Below are 23,264 nucleotides of genomic sequence, written 5' to 3'. Positions count from 1 at the left end.
CCCATGAGTGGTAAGATCGACCTAAAATGTGCTGCATTAAACAGGCTTATTAAAATAAACCTGCATAAAATGTGCTCATTAAAACAAACTGTCGCTCACATTTCAAAACCCATGAGAGTTGCAAAATTTTGCGTAAAATGTGCTTATAAATAAAATTGTAGGGAAAGAACCGTGTTCGTTCTGTTTTTAAGCTAAGGCACCTATATGACTGGAGTCAGGGGGTTTAGTGTTAGCATCCAACTAAGAGTAATGAATGAACTCAGATGTCAATCAGGGAATACCCTTGATTTTCCTTCTTATTCTTCCATTTGGATCATTGTCTATTTTAGTGTTCCTTGTTTCTTAGTGCACATGGGGATTTTAAAATGTTTTAATTAGGGTTTTTTTATGCTATTCATGAATTGATTTTTTGCCTGCAAGTTGGACAGCTGGTTGGCCTGCAGAAATACTGGTGGTCATAGGGTCCCCAAGAAGAAAGCTGCACTTCTGGTGCTCTTCATGCCTCTTAAGAGAGAATCTCTTAATGGCTTGGAAACTAATGGTACAGAACATCAGCATAACCATAGATTATTCTAAGTCTCCCATTCCTAGTAGTCCGGGCTGCTACACATATGCTAGAACTGTGCAGGAGCATACAAAAACAGCACAATGTACTACAGGGAAAAAAGATATCCAAATTTTAACAAGAAGCAAGTTTCTAGATCACAGGGCTGTTAAGAAGTGCTTCAAGATGTGCAAGCAATGACTGAAAGCTGAAATCTCAGAAACCATAGAAACAATCTGACAACATTTCTGGTTCTTGGAGGCAAAACTTCATTACTCTCCAAAACTGATATGCATTTTCCCATGGGCATATGTATGCAGGCAACAATATTTAGATCATGTGGTTACAGGACTTGAACTTTTCCTTAACGCACAAAAGATATCCAGCCCTGCATATTCTATTCCCTTAGTGAACAGTCTTTACGTGACATCCACTGGTCCTGCAAAAAGAAATTTCTCTCCAATTCTTATTTTTTAATATTTCATCCTTTATGTTGGGAAGATTTATTACAGATCCCACTTCTTTTTTTAAAAGTTCCAGGTGTATTCTTCCACTTTCTGAATTCATCTCCAGATGTGCAAAAGGGGTCAGTTGTGATAGCAAACTACGAGCCTTCCAAATAAAATAAATCTGCACATGTTGGAGGCATGCCAGACGTAATCAAAGGTTAGAACTGTCTTGTTTTCCTCCAAACTTTTAACATTCAATGTTGCTTTAAAGTGCCAGTGATCAAACTTTTTTTTTAAAGCATGAATGTCTAGAGAAAAGCACAATCAATTCCAATAGAAAACTGTTTCAGATAAACAGGCCTGAGTACATTCTAAGTCTGTTTTCCATCCCTCACTTTTGTGGCATGACATTTCATTATAGTGTGGGGGTGGTCCTGGAGCTACTTGAATTTCTTCAAATCACAGTGGGGAAAAATTCCATACAGGAACAGGCATGTCAAACTGCGATTCCTGTAAGTTGCATCTGATTCTTTGTAAACAAAGGTGAACAAAACTTATGGTTGATTTAGATTTCTATGTTCTGTTTTCAGGTGATAATGTATAGTGTTGGAGTAGCCAGTGGCCGAGTGTTGTCAAGTTTTTTCAAATGAAAGCAACAAAAAGGCCAAGCTTCCCAAATAACAATTTATTATTATTATTTAGATTAGATTTACTGACCACCCCTTCCTGGCAACAATAAAGCCTATACAAAGTAGATATAAAAGCATTTACAAACAACAATTTAAATTCTTACCTGGAAACCCTATTAAGTGTTCTGGGTATGTCACATAGGTCAGAGAAATTCTGGCATTAATGTTAAATCCAGTTTTCAGATGGTAAGAGGGGTGGAGAGGGAGGGTTTTCATACGTAGTAAGTTCTTTCAAGTCTCAACCAACTTATGGCAACCTCTATCTAGGAGCTTTCAAGACAGGTGGGTAGCAGAGGCTGGTTGCCTCTGCTTTTCTCTGCAGAGTCTTCCTTGGCCATCTCCCATCCAACCCCACTTAGCCTCTGAGAACTGATGAGATCAGGCTACACCCTGTCACCTTCCCTCCCAACATTAGTCTACTGCCCCACTGAAGAAAGCAATCCTGGTCTTCAATTTGGGACTGTTCCCATAGCCAAACTGTGGCTGTCCATATATCCATGGACTACAATTCCCACTGGCAGGGGCTCCTGGGAATTGTAGTCCATGGACATCTGGAGGGCCGCAGTTTGACTACCCCTGGTCTACAGACAGAAGTGGAGTTTTCTACAGTTATACTGAACCAGCTAAGAGATACATGCCGATGCTGTCCAATATTGCATCTCTACTTGCACATCCCAGTGAAGGATTGGGACTGGACAGGGCCAGACAATACTTATTGGCATCATCAAAATTAAAAGGCCAAATTCTAGGCCATCGTGAGATCCACGCTCACAATAGCACATCACTGCACAGACAGAGCTCTTGGGGTCCACGCCAGTGAAAGCTATCTGGTATCTCAGGTGTGGCATCACATTTCTGTCATTTAGCATTTTATACCTGCCTGTCAGCCACTCCCTCCTGTAGTTGAATCATGGTTCTTTTCAGAATCCATGTAATGTTGAACAATTAAATCTTCCCCTGACCAGCGAAACAACAGACAATACTCAGTCACAGGCTTTTGATTTTCTCTGCTCGGTACACCCTCCATTCTCTCCAATGTAGGCCAGTAGAGACTTAAGAAAGGTGGAACAAGCAGAAGCCACTCCTAAATTTATCCAGTTTTGTGGGAATTGGGCCAGTTGCTTTTGTTTTTGAGGATCAAGGTCAGGCCTCCAGTCTTGTTTAAAGTGGTTTCCTTTTAAAACCAGAATGAAATCCAGGGCAAAGGCAGCACTGCCCTTTCTGTGCCTACACACTTAAGAATGTTTACAGTTCAGTTGTCTAATTTGGCCCTTCGCTATTACATGGAGAAACCATGCCAGTAGATGCATCTTTTCCAATGCAGATCTCCCCACCCCAATCCCACATAAAGTGGACAATCCAATTTGTAGTGCCACAGAAGTATGCAAGCAAAGTGCACTGAGCTCTTCCCATAATGCAGAACATTCCCCGATCTTCCAGGTTCTCTCTCCACTGCTGACCTAAGAGTGGGAGTCCTCAAACAAGGAAACTTCAAGGGGAAATTACTATGTGAGATCGAAGAACTTTCTTTCATTCACAAGCTTAGAATAACGGACCAGGGCCGAATAGGGACACAGGATGCTTAACTCAGTACAGATACTAATTTTCTGTCCCCAGCGTCACCCTGCTGCTCTACTCAAGTGGATTGCAGTATGGATGGTACCTTTGCATCCTTTATCAACATTCTTTACAACACCCCTCCAAAGACTCCGAGATCTACATTCCTATCCGTCTCACACAGGGAGCTTTGGCTCTTGAAAGCTTAGACCCAGAAAACCTTGTTGCCCTTTAAAGCGCTCCTGGACTAAAATCTACTGCAGACCAATATGGCTACTCTCTGAATCTGTTCTTCCTCACGGTAAATCCTTCAACATCTCTCTGCCAGGTACAAATGACAGAACTGATCCCAGTTGACAGAAAAGCACCTGGGGAAAGGAGGGGATTCTGAGATGGGGATTGAGACTCTCAAATTGCAAATGTCCTTGGAGACAAATTTTTGGCATTAAATCCCAACAAATGAAGCCTATTACAGCAACATTGTCACAAGCTACATACAGGGCAGTGAACACCGGCCTAAGTGGGCATATTTTTACTTTTTTAGAATTCACAATCAGGGTAACTTGCAATTCTAAGATATGGAGGTGGGAGAAACAAACATTGGCAGAAACATTTCTGTAAGTTCCAGATCTTGCACTCTTTAATGCTTGGCCTCCATAGCACTCCTGCCTTTATTAAAGAATTTGTAAGTACTACTATTCAGATGTTTTGCATTAGACAAAGTATATGCCCTGCTGTTAAACCATGACATGGCCCTATACCAATGGCTCTTCCGCAGAGCAGACAGCCATAATCCACACAAGGTATAGATGGAAAGGCTCAGAAGCTCACTTAAGCTGAGTGCAATGAGGGAGCTTTCAGCGTTTCGCAGGGCCTGTAAGACGGAGGTCTTCTGCCAGGTTGAGGTCAGTGCAGTGAGAAGATCAGATGGGCCCCCCTAAGGAAGATCCACCACCGTATCTGAACAACATTGGTGTGACCAGCAAATGTAGTTCCCCTGACGCCCTGCTGGCAGTCAGGCCATTGTGAGGGGAGGCTTGGATTTTTACTGCCATGTAATATATATTGTTGTATGTTGTTTGAATGGGATTTTTACTGGGGCTTTTATTGTATTCGAGGATCAACGCTGTAACCCACCATAAGCTGCTTATTTCCATGTCCATTTATGACAGCAGTTGAGCAACCATCTCCATCCCAGTCAAGCCTGGACAGCATTCTGTATCCTTGTGATTTCCCCAACTTAGCTTGTCAAAAACACAACAACCCAAATCCTCTTTCAACTGTCTGGGTTCAGTACAGTTCTTTCTATTCACCCTGTGTTAGGTTGTCTGCATCATAGTTCTGTCTCCCATTTTTCAAAATGTCAGGGGACCCGAGAGTGAAATCTCTATTATCTGGGGTGTTTAAATTGATTAGGAGTAGAGGAAGAGTTGGTCTTTATACCCTGCCTCTCACTACCTGAAAGCAGCTCACCATTGGCTTCCCTCCACAGACACCCTGTGAGGAAGGTGGGACTGCCTAAGAGAGCATTGAATTAGCATCAAGCTATAACAAGCTTAGTTTATATGGTCACCATTTGTTTGGGTTTAATTCCAGGGGGAGGGAGGCACAGCAAAAGAAATATGTCAAAATTGGAGATAGATAAGTAGATGTATCCTTAATTATGGAATGCTGAGACTCATTAACTGAGACCCTATTACGCGCCATCCATCTCTTCTCAAGCATGAAGGCCTTTTAACAGCGTTATCTTCTTTGAAGTGGGCCAATTGGCTGTGAAGCATTCTCTCCCCTGTCCACAGACCAGAAAAACATTCCAGTCTACCATTCCAAATTCCATTCCATTATTCATTATGTTACATTACAATCTACTATTCTAATATATTATTCCATGGAAGAAATAAAATAAAATGAGGACCTATGGACCCTTCTGGGGAATCTGTGAGAATTCAGATGCAAGTGATGAATGAGGTTAGCATATCTAGTGAGATAAGAAACCAATATCCCTGTTAAGTCCCTGGGATTCCATTGTTCTGACTGTTGTAATAACCTGCAATTCAAGTAATTTCCCTTTCTAGTCTGTTCCTGAAGTTAGGCCCGGGGCGCCATCCATACTCTGTGGCTCTAATCCCTTCCCTATCTTGTCCAAATAATTCCTAGGTGTCTATCCCTCAGCCCTGCATGAAGATGCTTTGTGTAAATCCCATTACTATATCCAGTAGTAAACTGACTGGCCTCTGGCTGGTTAATGACATCAGCAAAACCAGGCCACCCACAGTCAGTGCTGGGATTTCTTGTTTACTCAGATCTCTGTGTATATATAGAGGGAAAAACATGACTCTGTAAAATTAAATGGGGGGGTAGCTTTTTCCAGGATGATGAGGACTAAACAGGCTCTAGAATGAACAGGATGTTAGCTGAGCATTAGTTATACAGTACAAAAGAAAAGTCGAGGAAATCAACGAATTTGAACTCCTAAGTAAGGGATCCTCAACCTGTGGTCCTCCAGATGTTCATGGACTACAATTCCCATGAGCCCCTACCAGCAGTTGCTGGCAGGGGCTCATGGGAACTGTAGTCCATGAACATCTGGAGGACCACAGGTTGAGGATCCCTGCCCTAAGTGCTTATGGCAGGGGTAGTCAAACTGCGGCCTTCCAGATGTCCATGGACTACAATTCCCATGAGCCCTCTGCCGCCGAATGGGCCGCAGTTTGACTACCCCTGGCTTATGGGATCTGGGAAGAGGCATGGTTAAGAAAACAGAAAACAATCCTAAATAAATAAATAACCAAATGTATCAGTTTTAGAGATTAAAGGGCACACTTAATATCAGTAACTAGTGAGATATAAACGTATCAAATAAACGGAGAAAACATCATCAAACACATAGCTAAACACACACACATAATTGTCACAGGCCACTACTTGGACCCCCTGCAGAGAGGTTACATGCCCCATGGGCCTTTGAAAAACACCATGCAGGGGGAACAGAGCAGACTTCCTGCACCGGGGCCAAAGCCTCAGACACCCGCAGAAACACCTCTGAGCATGTACAGACTTGCCTCTCCTCCCAGGAACAAGGGCCACTTTGTACAAGTGAAAATTCATTGAACAATCATTACTTCCAGGTTGGGAGGGGGCACATTCTCTGGCACAGACCACGAGGCACAAGCAATGCCCTGCAGCAAGATGCACTCATGCACCGAGCAACCTGATGCGACGGCACCGGAGCGGCCCAGCAGGGTTCCCTTGACGAGAGCGGCTTCCGTGTAGAAGCGCGAGGTGGCATTAGCCAGGCGCCAGTGTCGAGGGCATGACCTGCAGGCGCTGGACCGCCCCTTCGGAAGCGGAGCGCCCGGCTGTGCCAGTGCTGCAGCGCCAAGCCCACCCCCCAGCCTTTCGGTGGTTCCCCCTTAGCCCCCCCGCGCCTACTCACTTGAGGAAGTATCTCTGGCCCGTGTGCGTGAGCGCCATCTCCCAGCCAGGCGGTAGCGGCAGCTCGTCGGTCACGTCGTAGGACTGCTGGCGGAGGTGAGCGTGCTGTTGAGCCGAGCTCGGGGTGGCTCCAGCGCCGGCCCCCAACTGCAGCGAGGCGGGCGAGGAGTGCGAGCGGACGTGGTGGACCCCGACGGCGGCGTTGCTCAGCCGGGGCGGGTGGCTGCCCGAGTCGGTGCTGGATTGCCTGGAGTGCGATCCCGAGTCTGGCTCCTTAAAAAAGGACTCGGGCAGGATCTTTTTCCGCCACGAGCTGGGCTTCGGGTTCATCACCGAGTTGAAGAGAGCCTCGAGATCCGTGTCCAGGTCTTGGGTGACATGGATCACTTGCTGTCCCGGCGGGGGAGGGACGGAAGCAGGGTTCATTTTCCCACCTGGCGCGGGCAGGACTTCGAGCGCAAGAAGCCCTTGCAGGGAATCGGAGGTGGGAGTTCAGGATCGCGCCTTCTCAAAACTCCTGGCCAACTTCCAGCCTCCCTCCCTCCCCGCCCGCCCTCCGCAGAGTCACTCGGCAGGCCGGTCCAAAGATACAAGACAGCCAAGCAACGACCCTTCCCCCCGCCCCCCCAAAATTCTTCAGGCCGCTTTTCCAAAGGCCCAGCAGCAATCCCGAGACGGCCGCCTCTTCCTTTCTTCCGAATTTCTCTTTATCTTAAAGGATCTCCGAGATCAGATGAAGCACGCCCCAATCAGGCCCCGACGGAAAGTTATGCAATCCCCCTCCCCCCCGCGCGCAACTTTTCAGACTTATTCCAATTCACCCTCAGAAGGCAGTTCCTTTAAAGGACGCAGGAAAAGTTCTCCCCGTCGCGGCTGTCACGGGAGGGAGGGCGGGAGGCAGGGCTCGCTGGCTGCCTGGATTCCAAAGCGGCCTGGGGCGCGAGCGAGGATCCGGGTAGCTGGACGTTCTGATTTAGAACGCTGGAGGGGCGGCGAACGTTCGGATTCAGAACGTTGGCGATTCCTCGGTCGCTGCAGCCTTCGCTCCCAGGCCTGACCCTTCGGTTCCTCCCGCTGGGGTCGAGCAAAGAGAGCGGTCTGCCTCGGAAGTGGTTGAGCTGTCAGTCTTTCATTAAAGGGGGCCAAAGAAGCACAAGGGGGGGGAGTTAATATTTTCTTTGCCCCCCTCTGCCTTTACATACCCATCCTCCGACTCTTGAAGCGCTAACTGCTTTCCGCGGCGGCGGCTGCTCTTGGACTATCCCAAACAAAGTTACCCAAAACTCTCAGAGTTAGGGCGGCGCAGAAAGTTTGGCAGCTGCATTATTCATGAGCTCAGTGTCTGGGACCGGCCCGATTACACGCTACACCCACTGCTAGTCCGCCCACGGCTTACTGGAGAGCCAGACCCTCCCGGATTTTCAGCTGGGCAACAGGAGCCTCCTGGGGGTGGGTGAAGGGAGTTTTGTTTTCGGGAATCTCAGGCGGAAATCGGCTACGGCCGCGGTTCCCTGGGGGCTGCCCCTACAAGGAATGTGCCAAGGAGAGCGCAGCGCAGAAAATTTTAGCTCGACTTTCCGTTCCAACGAAGGGAATTATCAGATTTGCTGCATCAACCAGCTTCCCTAAAGTCGTAGCCTTCCCCCAGGGTTCACACTTTTCCTGTGTGTGTGTGTGTTTTTTAAATCAGTGGTTCAATGGGGCTTTCAAATGCAAAAAGTAGTTTGAACACCCCACACACAACCTGGCTACACTGCGGGTTCCGGCATGGGGGGTGGGGGTGGGCCTGCCAGAAGGTTCAATCTGCGAATCAACTTTGAATTCAGTGGCCCTTTTAAGGTGAACAGTTTTATTCATAATAAAATCAGAGTCCAGTAGCACCTTTAAGACCAACAATTAGTCTGAGGAAGAGTGCTTGCACTCGAAAGCTCACGCCCTGAATAAATCTTTGTTGGTCTTAAAGGTGCCACTGGACTCTGATTTTGTGGTGCTACTTCAGACCAACACGGCTACCCATTTGAATCTAGTTTTATTCTTGGTTTTCATGTGCAGGATGTACATTTCTTTGTTTTTTGTGTGTGCACACAAATGTTTACCAAAAACTGTATAGGCCTTAAAGATTTCACTTGTCTCAAAACTTTGTCCTGCTGCTTCAGACGAACGTAGCTGCCCACCTGAATCTACACATGCAAATGTTTGCCTCCTTCCTAAGAGGAAAACTCTCAGACCATATCAATCCAATAGCATGCAGCTTTCCACGGGACCTTGCAGAGGCAGGTACCTGTGTGGAGAGGAAGCACTGGTTTGGGTACGTATAGGGCAGTGGTTCTCAACCTGGGGGTCGGGGGCCCTATGGAGATGGAAGGACCATTTCACAGGGGTCACGGCAGGGTGAGCAGCTTGGCTGGGGCAGGGCACTGCCACTGTTGCCACTCCTCCCGCAGGCACCCATGCTCAGCCGCTAGGCATGCCAGCAGTGCCTCCAGTGCAGTGCAGTCTCCCGCCAGGCACTCCAGATGTTGGCGCAGCTCGGCGGGACAAGAGGCAGAACTGAACCAAGAGACCCCAGGAAAAAAAAAAGGGTGCCATAGTGTGTGGTGGTGATGCGGCTTTAACAGGGATTTCTTCCAGTTGTGCCAAAAAAAACTACTGCTCTTAGGGCAGTCTAAACATGTGGGCCGTAGGGAGAGAATGCATTCAGCACACAATCCAGATGTGCAGTGACTACCTCTGATTAAGATTTTCTATGAATGTTTGTTAAAATGTTTATACTGTACTTTTAACCTTCGGTGTTTGTTTAGTGCCGTCGGTGAATCTATGCACGTGACCTCCAAAACATCCTACCCATAACAGCCTTGCTCGGGTCCTGCCAACGGGGGGGGGGGGGGGGGGCACGGCTTCCTTGATTGAGTCGATCTATCTCATCTTGGGTCTTCCTTTTCCCTGCTGCCTTCGACTTTTCCTAGCATTATTGTCTTTTTCAGTGACTTTCGTCTTCTCATAATGTGACTAAAGTATGACAGCCATGCCTTAATCCTTTTGTCTTCTAGGGAGAGTTCAGGCTTGATTTGATATAGAACACACTGGAATACTTCTGCAGGGTGTCTTGCAGAAATATGTAAAATATCGCAGGTTAAAACCAAATAATGTCTTGGCAAATAAGCAAGACGTGAGGGGGCTCCCCTCCCCTCTTCAAGGAGCCCATTTCATAGAGTGGGAGCAAAAATGGAAAGGGGCTGACGGCTGCAGGGGATAGGCTAAAGACCATAGTTGGCACACAAGAACATCCAGGAGGCAGTCTGTCTGCTGCGTGGGTCTCTTACACTGAAGGGCTTTAAATCACCTTGAATTGAACACAGAAACAAACTAGCAGCCAATATAGCTGTTCCAGAATGCATAACATATGCTCCTTGACAGTTTACATAATCATGGATCAGCGTGGCCCCATTAGCTGTGTCTAGGAGCTGTTGAACTAGACAACAGCTGGCAGGTGATTTTGGCCACTGATTTTGGCCAACCAGCTTTTGAAATGGCGAGGCTGGGTCTACAAGCTCTGCAAAATCTAGCTCCACTCCATCCAGGTCAAGCATCGCCTCCACCTCATCTGGAATCATCTTGTTCTGCCTCAGCCACCCAACCACAGTCTCAAACCACCTATTCACAACCAGCATGGACACATCTGGAAGCTTGGATGGACTACAAAGATGGTGGTCATCTGCATATATGGATGATAACCAATCCCAAGCCTCTAGATCTAATTCAGCAACTCACAACTTCCACCTATTTGATACTGCTGCCCTGGTGACCATTCTTTGTGCTCACCCAAACGGAAAAGAGAAAAAACACCTAAAAGTCTACTTGAGTGTATCAAAGGGACCAGGGAGGGTTGCTGACGTTATTTACAGCCTTTCTCATGGCTGTATGAAGGGATCCTAACTATCATTGTTCTCCTTCCCTTTCCTCCCGTTCAGTTGCAAGGCAAAATATGTCAAAATTCAGTGGCATTTATTCCAGTATAAGCTTTCATGAGTCAAGGCTCACTTCTGCAGCAGCTTTGAAGATATGGTTGAGCCTGGGGTTGGCGAGGAAGATCTATGCCCCCACTCCCGGGTGTGAGTAGTAGAGTTAGTCATCTTGACCTCCTTCCTTGCCCCTCCAGTAATGGGGATGGGGGGGGGGGTTGCCATATTCGTAATTTTCTGTCTCTTAAAGTGGGGGTTAATGGGTTTTTATTGACATTGTAACCTGTCACAAGACGGCTTCGGAAGTGGTGGGAAATAAATCGAATAATAATATCATTTCCCATATTTTTGTAAGGAAAATTATAGAAGGGGGGGAGGGGAAAGGGAGGAGTTGAGGGCAGAGACCATTGGTGTGAATTCAGTAATATCTTTCAGGTATGATTCTGTGTGTAAGGGACTGTAACAAATTAGGTTCTGCATAATCAAAGTGGTCTGAGGTTCTATCTTTTTCTCACAGGGTGCAGATAAACAGAAATGTAATGAACCCTAGCTATTGCAATGGATGAAAGAAAGAAAAAAACTCATGGAAGTCCTATGGGTATGATATCTTTCACCTAGTTATTACACAAGGCTTAAGATTAAATGAGTAGCAAACATTTCTATTAGAAAACAATGTCTGCACCACAAAATGAATTTACCTCATGTACACATACAATTAGATACAGAGTTAAAACAATTCCACAGGGCCTGCAAAACAGAGCTCTTCCACCAAGCTTTCGGTCAAGGCCAGTGAAGCATCTCCACCAATCAGAGCCCAGAGGCCCCTCCCACCACCAACTATGTCTTGCAGATGGAAGTGAAATCACAGAGCAGCAAACAATGTACGAGTGCTGAGTTGTGAAGTTGAAATGTTCGAATTTCCAAGTATGGTGTTAAATATTTTATTGTAAACTGCCCTGAGCTGCAGGGGAGGGCCGTATATAAATATAATTAAATAAATAAAATACCTGGGGGGGGGTCTGTAGGCTAGAATGGCCAAAGACATAACTGTGGGAAAGCATGAATATATGAAACTCTGACCAACAGCAGTGTCCCGAAGTATCAGGAAAGGATCTCTCAGTTGCTACTTAAAAGGTATTTTAACTGGATATGTCAAGAACAGAACCTGCAATGGTCTGTTTGAAAAACATTTAATTTATAGAGGTCAGCCATGCTGTTCTGAAGCAAAATCTTTAAGCAAGACCCATCTGATACTTTTTATTAAGACTAACCTAAAAATAGTACAAAATTGTGTGAAGCTTTTAAGGTCTTCATCATGCTGGATGTTCTTATAAAAGAGGGAGCAGCTGGTCTTAATAAAATACATTAACATGGTTTTGACCAGCCAAATGTTGGTGTGAATCCCATCATAAATCTTTTAGATGCGATTCTGCAGCATGTAATACTGTACAAGGTAGAGAGGATTACATACAAATAACAAATACAGTTCATACAATTGCCTCATTTGCACCAATCCAATGTAGACAGATTGCCCATAATTGTTTATTACCTGCTCTGATTACCGACTCATGCAAGGCATTTTCTTCTACTTGAGCAGTCTCAACTTGCCTTGGCCATGCACTGCATGAATAATGTAGCATATATTAAAGTATGTTCACACAGAAAGCTAGCAATAACTCCTACCACCATAGAGGCATTTTTTTCAGGTTCCCTGTCTGAACTTTTTGCTATCCAAGGACATTCACTGAACAGTTCAGGTGCAGGAGGTTGTGTGAACCAGAAAATCATGTTCCTTGTTTAACATAGCAATTTTCACCAGAGGCGGCTGTTACTTGCTTATAAACATCAGCATCAACCAGCAATTATGAAAAGAAGAATGTTTCCTCCATATAATGGAGTAGCAGATTGCTCAAGGATTACCCAGAAATGGCAGGAAATCAATTTACGGTGTTAAGTTTTTCTTGATTTTTGTGGATCCGAAGAAAAGGGAAGGGAAAACATTTTGGTCACAATGCCCATAAATAATGTGCCACAAAATTGTTATGAAAAAGGCAGCTCTGCCTAGTTAGAAAAAATCAGTGCTCAGCTAATTAATTTACATCTGGCTAAAGTGGATGGCAATTACGCTACCTAGCATTAGACGGCATTATAAGGATAACACCCAAGCAAGTTCATCCTGTAAACATTGCCTCAAGATCCAGGCACAGGAAAAGTTCTGACTGATCAAAATGTTTTGTTGTTTCGTGAACGGTGTTGTCCATAACTTCATTATATTTACTGGGGTGACACTATTTGATGTTACGAACTATTCTCCTACAATGATTTGTTTTCATTTCCCCCAAAGCCTGTTCCAGTTGCTGAATCAGATGGAGCAATGTAGCAGGATCAGTTTGTAATATTTTGGCCGTTTGGCTTCCATTCTGTTCAAGGTGCAGTTTTAAAGTCACCACTGGCTTAATCTGTTGTCTCAGACTTCTGCTGGCAAGCTGTTTAGAAACAAAGAGTAATGGGATTAAAAACAAAGATTTGAAAGGAACACAGTAAAACAGAAATATATACAATTCAAGGGATACATAATTCAACAGTATTCATAGAAAACTATGCAACTGCTTCTCCATTTTAAATGCACAGTATTCATCACTTATTCAAACCATCGTATCTTATTTTTCCAACATTGGAAGAGGCTGACAAAATAAAATGTTTAAAACCACAAATAATAAAAAGATATCATCAACTAAACATCTGATGTTGAATCTGCGACTCAACTTGATTAAGAAGCCAGATTTTAAGAGGTTGTGAATCTGCAGTTTAGCTATTATTGATTGTGTTATATTATGGATATATTATATCTTATTGTAATCTGTCTTGCATCCTTTTTTGGGTGAAAGGCAGACTACAAGTGCCCTAGATATAAGCTAAATAGTATCATCCTCTTTATTGGTGTAATACACACACACACACACACACACACACACACACACATATAAAGGTAAAGGTATCCCCTGTGCAAGCACCGACTCATGTCTGACCCTTGGGGTGACGCCCTCTAGCGTTTTCTTGGCAGACTCAATACAGGGTAGTTTGCCATTCCCTTCCCCAATCATTACTGTTTTACCCCCCAGCAAGCTGGATACTAATTTTACCGACCTTGGAAGGATGGAAGGCTGAGTCAACCTTAAGCCGGCTGCTGGGATTGAACTCCCTGCCTCATGGTCAGAGCTTCAGACAGCATGTTGGCTGCCTTACCACTCTGCGCCACAAGAGTCTCTCTCTCTCAGACTGGATATATTATCAAAAGTTTTAGAAGAGATATTCAAATATGTGGTGACAGCAGCTAAAACTACCTACACAGTAAAATGAAAACTAGACATCTGTTGATATTTAGAAGAATGGAAAAATAAACTTGCTGAATATGCAGTAATGGCAAAATTAACAACCTATTGGAGTAACGGGTCTATTACGAAATCTGAAAAGAAATGGAGCAAGCTTTCTATATAAGCATGAGTGTATTATGCTAGCAGGTGACAAACTTAAAGTGAGAAAATATGTATAGTGATCAAAAAAGAGAATTAAAATCTGTTTCAAATGTAGTATCTTGAATACAAATGGGTTCTTGGTAACAGATATATAATTGACTCTCTTTTGCACCTTATTGCTTATGTATTAAAGGGTCTAATGAATATGAATAAATAGCAAAAAATATGTAGTACTGAATACATAGTAATGAAGAAACTAATGATACAGTAAAAATAGATTAGTTATAAAGTTTGAAACTTAACCTTGGGCATGATTCTAGATGCTTCCCTCTCTATGGAGGCACAGATCACAGAAGCTGGTGTTCTACCACCTACGCCAAGCCAAATTACTGCCACCCTACTTGGCCATGGAGCTCTTAGCCATAGTGAGCCATGTAATGGCCACCTCTAGATTGGATTTCTGCAAATCACTTTATGCAGGCCTACCCTTAACCTTGATCCAGAAACCACAACTGGTCCAGAATGCAGTGGCCAATGTCCTCGTAGGAATACATCAGGCCTGCTCTCCAACAACTGCACTGGCTGCCAGTTGAATTCTGAAAACCAACTAAGCCATTCGCTTTCTAAGGGCTCTTTTATAGATAATTATAAGCAAACAACTGCTCCCTCCAAAACACTGAAGCTGCAAACATTAACTTGCATCGCATTCTGACTAAACTAACTAAAATAAGCTTGTGCTTACCTGTACATCTAGACGCCATTCAAGACTGTGATAACTAGGGAGCTTTGGTGCCAGCTCACTCAGAATACTTCTAATCTCCTTTCTGTTGTCAAGATACAGCTGAAGTAGCAAGGCATTCAGTTTCTCAGAGAATCCCAGTATAAGTACAGTGTCTTGGAAATCTATCTCAGAAATCTAGAAATTAATGACAAGCAATGTTAGATCTCAGTTGCGTTAATGGTATTTTTCTTATAACCACTCACTTTAGCTTACTGTAAATTATGTTTGACTGACAAGAAACAATTCAATCACTGGGTCGGCTCCATTCAGGACTTTTCCCATTCAGACCCACCCAATTCCTCCCTACTGCCCTCATCATCAAATGGCTTTTGTCCATCCAGACCCAACAATCCCCATTGTAGGGCCACGGCTCAGTAGTGCAGCATCTGCTTAGCACAGAAGTCCAAGATTCAATCCCCTGCATTTCCAGGTAAAAGGATCAGGTAGTAGATGATGTGAAAGATCATGGAAAACCACTGCCAGTCTTAGATCTAGTTCAGTATAGCTTCATGTGTACTTGTTTCAGACGACAGATTCCATGGCACTGCATCCCCATCACAGCCGTTTCAGTGGTCAAATATGACCCTCCTTCCTTTCCCACAAGCTATAAAGTTAGTTGAACCCAGCCTGCTGGTTGCTAATACTAAAAGGCAACAGAAATTCTGGAGACAGTGGACTATACCTCTGCAAACAGGCTGTATTATCAGTTTGCAGCACATTATTACGCTGTTACCAATGCATAGTTTCTATTAATGAAATACCATTCTTCATTCTATCATGCCAAATATGCTATGTTTATTGAAATGTCTATAATCCTAGTATAGTTATTAGAGATTTCTTCTAGAGATGGGTATGAACTGGTTCATGAGCCACAATTTTTCTTTCCTCTTTGCTCAGAGCTAGAAATGGCAGGCACAGGATGAGAGGGATCTCCTCAGCCACCATTTTGAAAACTCCCGTGTTGCGGTATCATTGAGGGGCCTTCGTGGTACTGTATGGTTCTGTTGTTTGGGAAACCCTAGTCTAGACCATAGCTATGAAGACCAAGAGAGTAATAGTAATCCTAGCTGCGAACTGTAAACTATGCTTGAATGAGCAGGAAAAAATTATTCCAGCTTGCTCTTGTGCCTTTAAAAACAGCTTACTTTCCTCATTATAGTTCACCTTTGGGGGGCCAAAAATGGCTTCTATCCTGCTCCTCTCTGCCATTGTATCTCACAACCTTCTGGGATTGGTTTGGCTGCATGGGTGTGCATGGGTCCAACATAATCCAAGAAACGTGACCTGCAGATAGTATCCAGTGACACTTTTCACTGCAGAATTTCATTACGAGATTGTTAATGGCACAGAATCCAGGCCAGGAAAAAGTGAGCAACCACATGGCGGCTGCAGCAAAACAAAGAGATCTGTAGTCTAATTTCTTTTAACTGAGCCTGAGATCATTTACTAGAAGCAAAACCATGTGCATTTAGCTAAACCGCATTGAGTGACTCTTACCATGAGCTTTGAGCTCTCTGTGAGAAGGTATGTTAATCCCTCTACGCCATGCTGAATTGTCTCACTACTAACATTAAGTTTTCCTGAGGGGGGAAAAATCAGAAAAGTTACAACACTTGAACTGGCTACAGAAGGGACTCATCCACTAGCATATACAGAACAAAAATAGCTAATCAAAACTTTCAGTTGCAAACCCAAATGCACTAGCTAGAAGCAAGTCCCAACAAGCTAAATACATGATTCCACTTTTAGCATGTACTTAAGCACATGTAAATGATTATCTATAATGGAAAGCAGAGGTAGAATGAGGCTTACAGACACAGAAATGATTCAGACTTCCATCTGGCAATATTCTATTTATGTGTACACAAAGAGCCAAACTATTTTGTGGAGGAGGAAGAAGGTGGTGTGGTGGTGGAGGAATTGTTTACCCCTTGGCCCCCACACTATTCTCCTGATCAGAATTGCTTCACATCCCTAGTATTTGGACTGCCCATAGACAGTGAAAGTGGAAGCAGGAGAAAATATTAAACACTGTTGTTGTGATCAACTTTCCTGCCTCTATAGCAGTGATCCCCAACATGGCACTTACAAAGGGACACAGATGCCTGCTAATGTATCCCCTGGGGCCAACATACTTCTTTCCCAAAGCCCACAAAGCATCACCACTGTGTCTATAGGGAGCACTCATTTTAAAAACATTTGACTCCTCATAGTAGATACTTGTCTTAGAATCTCCTATATTTGTGACTGGCCCCTATTCCAATGTCCTCCCCACAGAAGCCATTCTGTGGCAGCACCCACTACTTGTTCTCGAAGTTCAATATTGCTCACAGGCTTAACAAGGCCTCAGCTCCTTACACATGGGGAATAAAGACACAAATCCCCCACATAATGCACAGTTTGACATGAAACTATTAGAGGGTTTGGGCAGTAAGAAATAGTGCTTTATTCCGTAGACACGACTCAGCAAGCAATTTCATAATTTTTAAAAATGGCTAGCAGTTTTAATTTGTACATTTTAATTATATTATATTGTTTCTTGGATGCCCCATTCTACTGGCTGCATTGATTTACACAGTAATCCACCTTGAATTTCAGTGAGAATGGCAGGCTATGAATGATACAATTACAAAAATTAATAAATTAAAAATCCAATTTTGTATACTTTATTTTTAAAATATACAGAGTTTCAAGATCAAGCTCTGTTTAGATTTTTCTTAAACATCTTTAGTCCTATAAGTATAGAGGGAGAATTAAAATATTTTCCAAAAAGTGTAAGAGATATGAAAACTGGGAAGACTGAAAAAAAGAAGAAGTAATGGTCAGCTTTTCAAGCCATCTCTGTCTTCTGGGCACATAAAAAATTTTATTTGCTCCAAAATTATTTTGAAGTTCTGTAACACATAAAGTCCAGTGACAACTTTACCAGCAAAGTTTAATTCCGTGTATAAGTTTTCACGTTCAAAGCTTATACCCAGAATTAAAATGTATTGGTCTTAAAGGTGCCACTGGGCTAAAACATTGTTCTGTTGCTTCAGATCAACACAAAATAAGGTAAAGGTAAAGGTTTCCCCTGTGCAAGCACCGGGTCATTTCTGACCCTTGGGGTGACGCCCTCTAGCGTTTTCATGGCAGACTCAATATGGGGTGGTTTGCCAGTGCCTTCCCCAGTCATTACCGTTTACCCCCCAGCAAGCTGGGTACTCAGTTTACCGACCTCGGAAGGATGGAAGGCTGAGTCAGCCTTGAGCCGGCTGCTGGGATTGAACTCCCAGCCTCATGGGCAGAGCTTCAGACTACATGTCTGCTGCCTTAACACTCTACGCCACAAGAGGCTCTTTCAACACAAAATACACCATGTCTATACCAAAGTACTGACCTAATAAATTAAATTATTTTAAGTGCTACAAGTAATTTGATAACATTCCTTTTATTCTTACTTGCTGCTCCTTCATAGATTTTGGGGTTTGTGCCTTTCCTTAAGAACTCCATTGCAATCCGCCCAAATTCGCTGACAACTGCAGGAGAAAGAAAAAAAAGAGGGATCATTAACAGAGCTCAATGGCTAAATTCTGATTTGGTCATGGGACTTGCTCAGAAGCTCATCAGGAAGTATACAATTCCAAGATAACTGTATGGGAGTTTCAGCAACGCACATATTCTGCTCCAGCAAATGACTATCACAAAACCACAACACGTTGCTTTGCCCATTATCACTAATACATCTTAATGTAGTTTTCACGTTGAAATAATAATCCATGAAGTTTCCACAGACCAAAAACTGGCTGTTACAAATCCTTTATTAAGAAGTTACACACATTAGGCTGCACAATTCCTTTAGTGTACTAGCATAAATCTGCATACGGTTCACGTACACTAGAATCACTGGCGAACCAACACTAATTTTGCCACCACCCCACGAATAAATCACCCTCTTTCTAACAGCTGCATTTCATAGGGGAAAGTATACTAGCACAGCCGCCTGCAAACTAGGGACTGCCCAGCCGAAATATTTCAAGGCTCTTCTGGAGGGTCGGGTCTATCACAGCATATAACTGTCTCTGCATGCCTGCATAGCTGTTCCCTGGCGCCAGTGGGGCCCGGGGCGTCGAAGGGCAATACCTGAGCTCTCCACCTCTGTAAGGAAGCCCAGGTGCTCTTTATGCTCCTCCGACAGGACCAGCAACATCTTCCAGCCTCACCGCCCCTCGCCGTCCAAACACTCGGCTTCCCGACTTCGGTGCGCAGGAAGATAAAATCCCCCCCTCAGGCCATGGGAGTCACAGGATGAGTCTTCCGGCGGCGAAATAATGCCCGCACCAAGAGTTCCTCCTTTGGCTCTGTCTTCCAGACGTCGCCCAAAACACTCAGGGGTGGATGAAGACAGATTCAGGTGGGCAGCCGTGTCGGTCTGAAGGAGCGGGATGAAGCTGGAGTCCGGTGGCACCTTGAAGACCAAAGAAGCTTTATTCAAGGGAGGAGCTCTCGTCTGCACGCACTTTTTGGGCAGGTCCAGTGAGGAAGTTGCTCTTGGGGGACTGCGAGCAGGAGGCTGCGGTACAGGGGTGGTCAAACTGCGGCCCTTCAGATGTCCATGGACTACAATTCCCATGAGCCCCTGCCAGCGGGCTCATGGGAATTGCAGTCCATAGACATCTGGAGGGCCGCAGTTTGACTACCCCTGGGTTAGTAGTAGCTACGAGGGAGGTTCGGGGAGAGGATCCCCCCCCCATAAAAAACACGAACCATTAGTAAGCGGAAGTTGGCGTGGTAGCTTAACAAAGTAATTCTAAATGTAGTTACTGAAGAGTATTTCTGCTTGTTCGCTGCACTGAATCCCAGCGAGGCTACTTTTTCAGTGGATGCCTCGGGCAAGCCACTTTAACCTCAGTGACTTATCTATAAGATCGAGCGACACTTGATCTTTATGTGCGGGTGGAATAATTCTCATATTACAGGCAACAGCTCCTAAGGTTGCCAGCTTCCAGGTAGGGCCTGGGGATTTCTCTCCAGATTAGGGATGCTGGCCTCCAGGTGGGACCTGAGGCTCCCCCAGAATTACAGCTCATCTCCAGACAACAGAGATCAGTTCCCCCAGAGAAAATAGATGCTTTGGAGGGCCAACTGTATAGAATTATACTGAGGTCACTGTTCTCCTAGGGCTCCACCCCCAAATCTACAGGAATTTCCCAGACCACTACACCGTGAAGGCTCGGCTAAGGCTACCACCCCACTCCTCAGTTGGGCGTGGAGCAAATTTCAGCTCGCCCACAAAGATTTATGGATCCAATTGAATTCTTGAATGCTCTGTGGGAACCAATACCGCTCTCAATGGCCTGGTCAGTGACTGGCATGATAGAATACTGGCCGCCATTGACAAGATAGTTTGAAATGTTTTACTGAACTGAGGCAAAATGTGGCATAGAAATGTTTTAAATAAAATTAATTACAGTATCTTTAAGGATGTGCCATGTATCCAGATGGACTGTGGTGGTGGTTTTTACATCCAGACTACAGCATCCCCTATAAGCATTCCAGTTCCCCAACCCACATTTTCCAGTTTTGAGTTGCTAACTTTCACAGAAGACTGTGGTGGTGAGTTTTTTTTTTTGTACTCCACTTTTTACTACCCAAAGGAGTCAAAGTTGTGTGCAATCACCCACCTTTCCCCACAACAGACATCCTGTGGGGTAGGTGAGGCTGAGAGAGGTCTGAGAGAACAGCTCTAATAGAACTGTGACTAGCCCAAGGTCAGCCAGCTGCTGTGGAGGAGTGGGGAATCATACCCAGTTCTCCAGATTAGAGGCTGCTGCTCTTAACAGCTGCATTAAGCTGATTCTCAAGAGCCCATGACTTTCCCTGCCTCTCCATTTCTGCTTCAGGCTGAGTTCACAATGAATTCTGTGGCATTTCTGCCCCTAAGCAGCCTTGCAGAAGGGCTGACATCCCCCTGTGAAGTCCAGGGTACAGAACAGCAGTACCATAACACTGAAGGGGGCACGCCTGGCCCAACTCAGATAGCTAGCTTTCATATTGCCCTGATTAACAACCAGCTCTCAACAGAAAGCGTAAGAATGGACAACCTTGTCAAAAACAGGCTAAGTGGCAATCCAGTGGGAAGTGCTATCCCAGGGCTCCTCTGAGGCTTCAGAATACAGGGGTTCTGTGTGTCTTTCAGAATTAATATGATTCAGAGAGCCGGCCATTCTTCAAAGCCATTAAAATAAAGATATGTGTTTTGTTTAAGGTCGCATTAATTTTTTTTACAAAATAGAAACTAAATTAAACCCTTCTTGTTCCAAAGACTGCAACTTTCAAATACCAACTTATTTATCAAAGTTTAACCTGACTTTTCTCCCCAAAGGGAACCCAAACAGCTTACATCATTGTTTCCACTGCCATCCCTTACAACAAACAACCCTGTGAGGTAGGTTAGGCTCAGACTGTGTGACTGGCCCAAGGCCACCCTTCCATGACAGAGTGGAAATTGCAACTTGAGTCCTTCATATCCTAGTCATTTACTATAGCCCCTGAGCCATTTGTCTAATTCTCTTGTAATTTCCAGATTATATAGGAGTGTGTTTTTCCCAAACCTCAACCAGGTTCTATCTTCTACCCAAAATACACAAACCTGGCAACCCAGGCCACCCCATTATCTCAGGCATAGGTAGTATCACTGTGAACATATCTGGATACATGGACTCTGTTCTATGCTATCAATGCCCCTAGTTATGTCCATGACACCACAGTCTTTCTGAGAAAAATACAGTCTTTACCTCCAGAAAAATACAGCCTTTACCTATTTTGGCTACCATGGATGTGGAATCCCTGTATACCAACATCCCATACTAAGGTGGATTACAAGCCATAAGGAATACAATTTCTAACAACACCACAGCTGACTCAGCTGACTGTGCCATTTTGCTCTCACCCATAACCACTTCAGATCTGGTGACAAGTTGTTCCATCAAATCAATGGTACAGCCACAGGTACCCGCATGGTCCCTCAATGTGCCAACATTTTTATGGCAGACCTGGAGCAATGCTTCCTCAACTTCCACCCACTCACACCTCTCTTATATGTGCAATTCATTGATGACATTTTTATCATCTGGACACATGGTACAGAAGCCCAGGCACCATCCACCAGGCATACAATGACTTTCACCCCACCATCAACTTGACAATGAACCAGGCTAGCTTTTCCCTATTTATCTCTGGAGCCTGCTAACCATTTTCATTATGCCATATGTTAATTTATTCTCACACTCGACCTATAAGGTTGAACTGATTACTTCCATTCTATGACATTGTATCTGAGGAAGTGTGCGTGCACATGAAAGCTCATACCTTGAATAAAACTTTGTTGTTCTTAAAGGTACCTCTGGACTCTAAATTTGTTATTTTTCCAAACCCATGTAGCCAAAATCTCAGGTATGAAGCCTTAGTTGCTGTATAAATGCCAGTGCCCTGACTGGGTTATCTGCTTATCAAAAAGCCGTGATTATTGCAAGGACAATCCACTCAAACACCCTTTTTGCACCTGGCTGTGAATGCTTGGGCTGTTCCCTAGAGAGATGGCCAAGAAATAATCTAAATGAATAATGCTTTTACATTTCTTTATCTGTTTTGCTGTCAGGAATGTTGGGGAGGTCTGTGGTTATTCAAAGAAGATTTTGTTGAGACAAAGCTTTGTGTGGGAAGATCTGAGGTCAACAACATAGATATGAATATTCTGTTTGTTAGTATTTCTGAGAAAGTGACATAGCTGTGCTTTAATGGCTGTTTTTTAATATACTTTTCATAGGTCTAATGTGTTTTTACTTTAAGTCCCAGGAAAAATACATCGAGCCTGTGTGGGTCTCATTAATAGTACCATAGGAAATGACTTGGATATCAGCTTGGATGCTGCCTAGCATTTCCTCAGGTGCAAGGAGGAGATTTTTGCTAATCTCCCCCCACCTCCCTCCTTGCAGGAGGCCTCTGATCCCTCTAACTATTTAGGAGGGAGCAGCATGGTAGGAAGCCTTTGGAGCTACCTTGGAGGAATTGACAAAAATCCACCCACCCCACACTTGTGGAAATTTTAGATATGATCCAAACTATGCTGAATAACAGATTATTTTTCATCAGCCTCTTCGAAGCCATCCCACATTGCCTCTAAAGCAGCCTTTCTCAACTTTTTTATCATTGAGAAACCCCTGGAATATTCTTCAGGCTTCGAGAAACCCCAGAAGTAGTGTGATCAGGAAGAATATGGTTGGGAAGCATAGCTGTGTACATGCCACCCAGGGCCCCTCTTCCCACCCCCTTCAGGCACATCATTGGCCATTTGGGAAGTGGGGGTTGATCAGCAGTACTATATGCGGTC

General features: G+C 44.3%; 2 protein-coding genes across 2 annotated transcripts in view; both read right to left on the bottom strand.

The window, feature by feature from the left end:
- Positions 1–7,981, bottom strand: part of WWTR1 (WW domain containing transcription regulator 1) — a 93,503-nt gene extending 85,522 nt beyond the window's left edge. Inside the window, exon 1 of the mRNA XM_077348702.1 lies at positions 6,676–7,981. Within this exon, the coding sequence (XP_077204817.1) occupies positions 6,676–7,100 (425 nt within the window). The 5' untranslated portion in view covers positions 7,101–7,981. The remainder of the gene's footprint in view (positions 1–6,675) is intronic.
- Positions 7,982–11,760: 3,779 nt separating this feature from the next.
- COMMD2 (COMM domain containing 2) lies at positions 11,761–19,395 on the bottom strand. The gene is made up of 5 exons (XM_077348701.1): positions 19,016–19,395; positions 18,334–18,411; positions 16,391–16,473; positions 14,855–15,028; positions 11,761–13,122 (listed from the first exon to the last, which is right to left on the bottom strand). The coding sequence occupies exons 1-5, from the start codon at positions 19,080–19,082 to the stop codon at positions 12,925–12,927; spliced, it is 600 nt and encodes a 199-aa protein (XP_077204816.1). The 5' UTR covers positions 19,083–19,395; the 3' UTR covers positions 11,761–12,924.
- Between the last annotated feature and the right edge of the window lie 3,869 nt (positions 19,396–23,264).

The sequence above is a fragment of the Paroedura picta genome, chromosome 8, assembly GCF_049243985.1.
Source record: "Paroedura picta isolate Pp20150507F chromosome 8, Ppicta_v3.0, whole genome shotgun sequence".
In the NCBI taxonomy this organism is placed as follows: Eukaryota; Metazoa; Chordata; class Lepidosauria; order Squamata; family Gekkonidae; genus Paroedura; species Paroedura picta.
The sequence above is the reverse complement of the archived record's forward strand: the minus strand, read 5'-3'. Positions and strand labels throughout refer to the sequence as shown.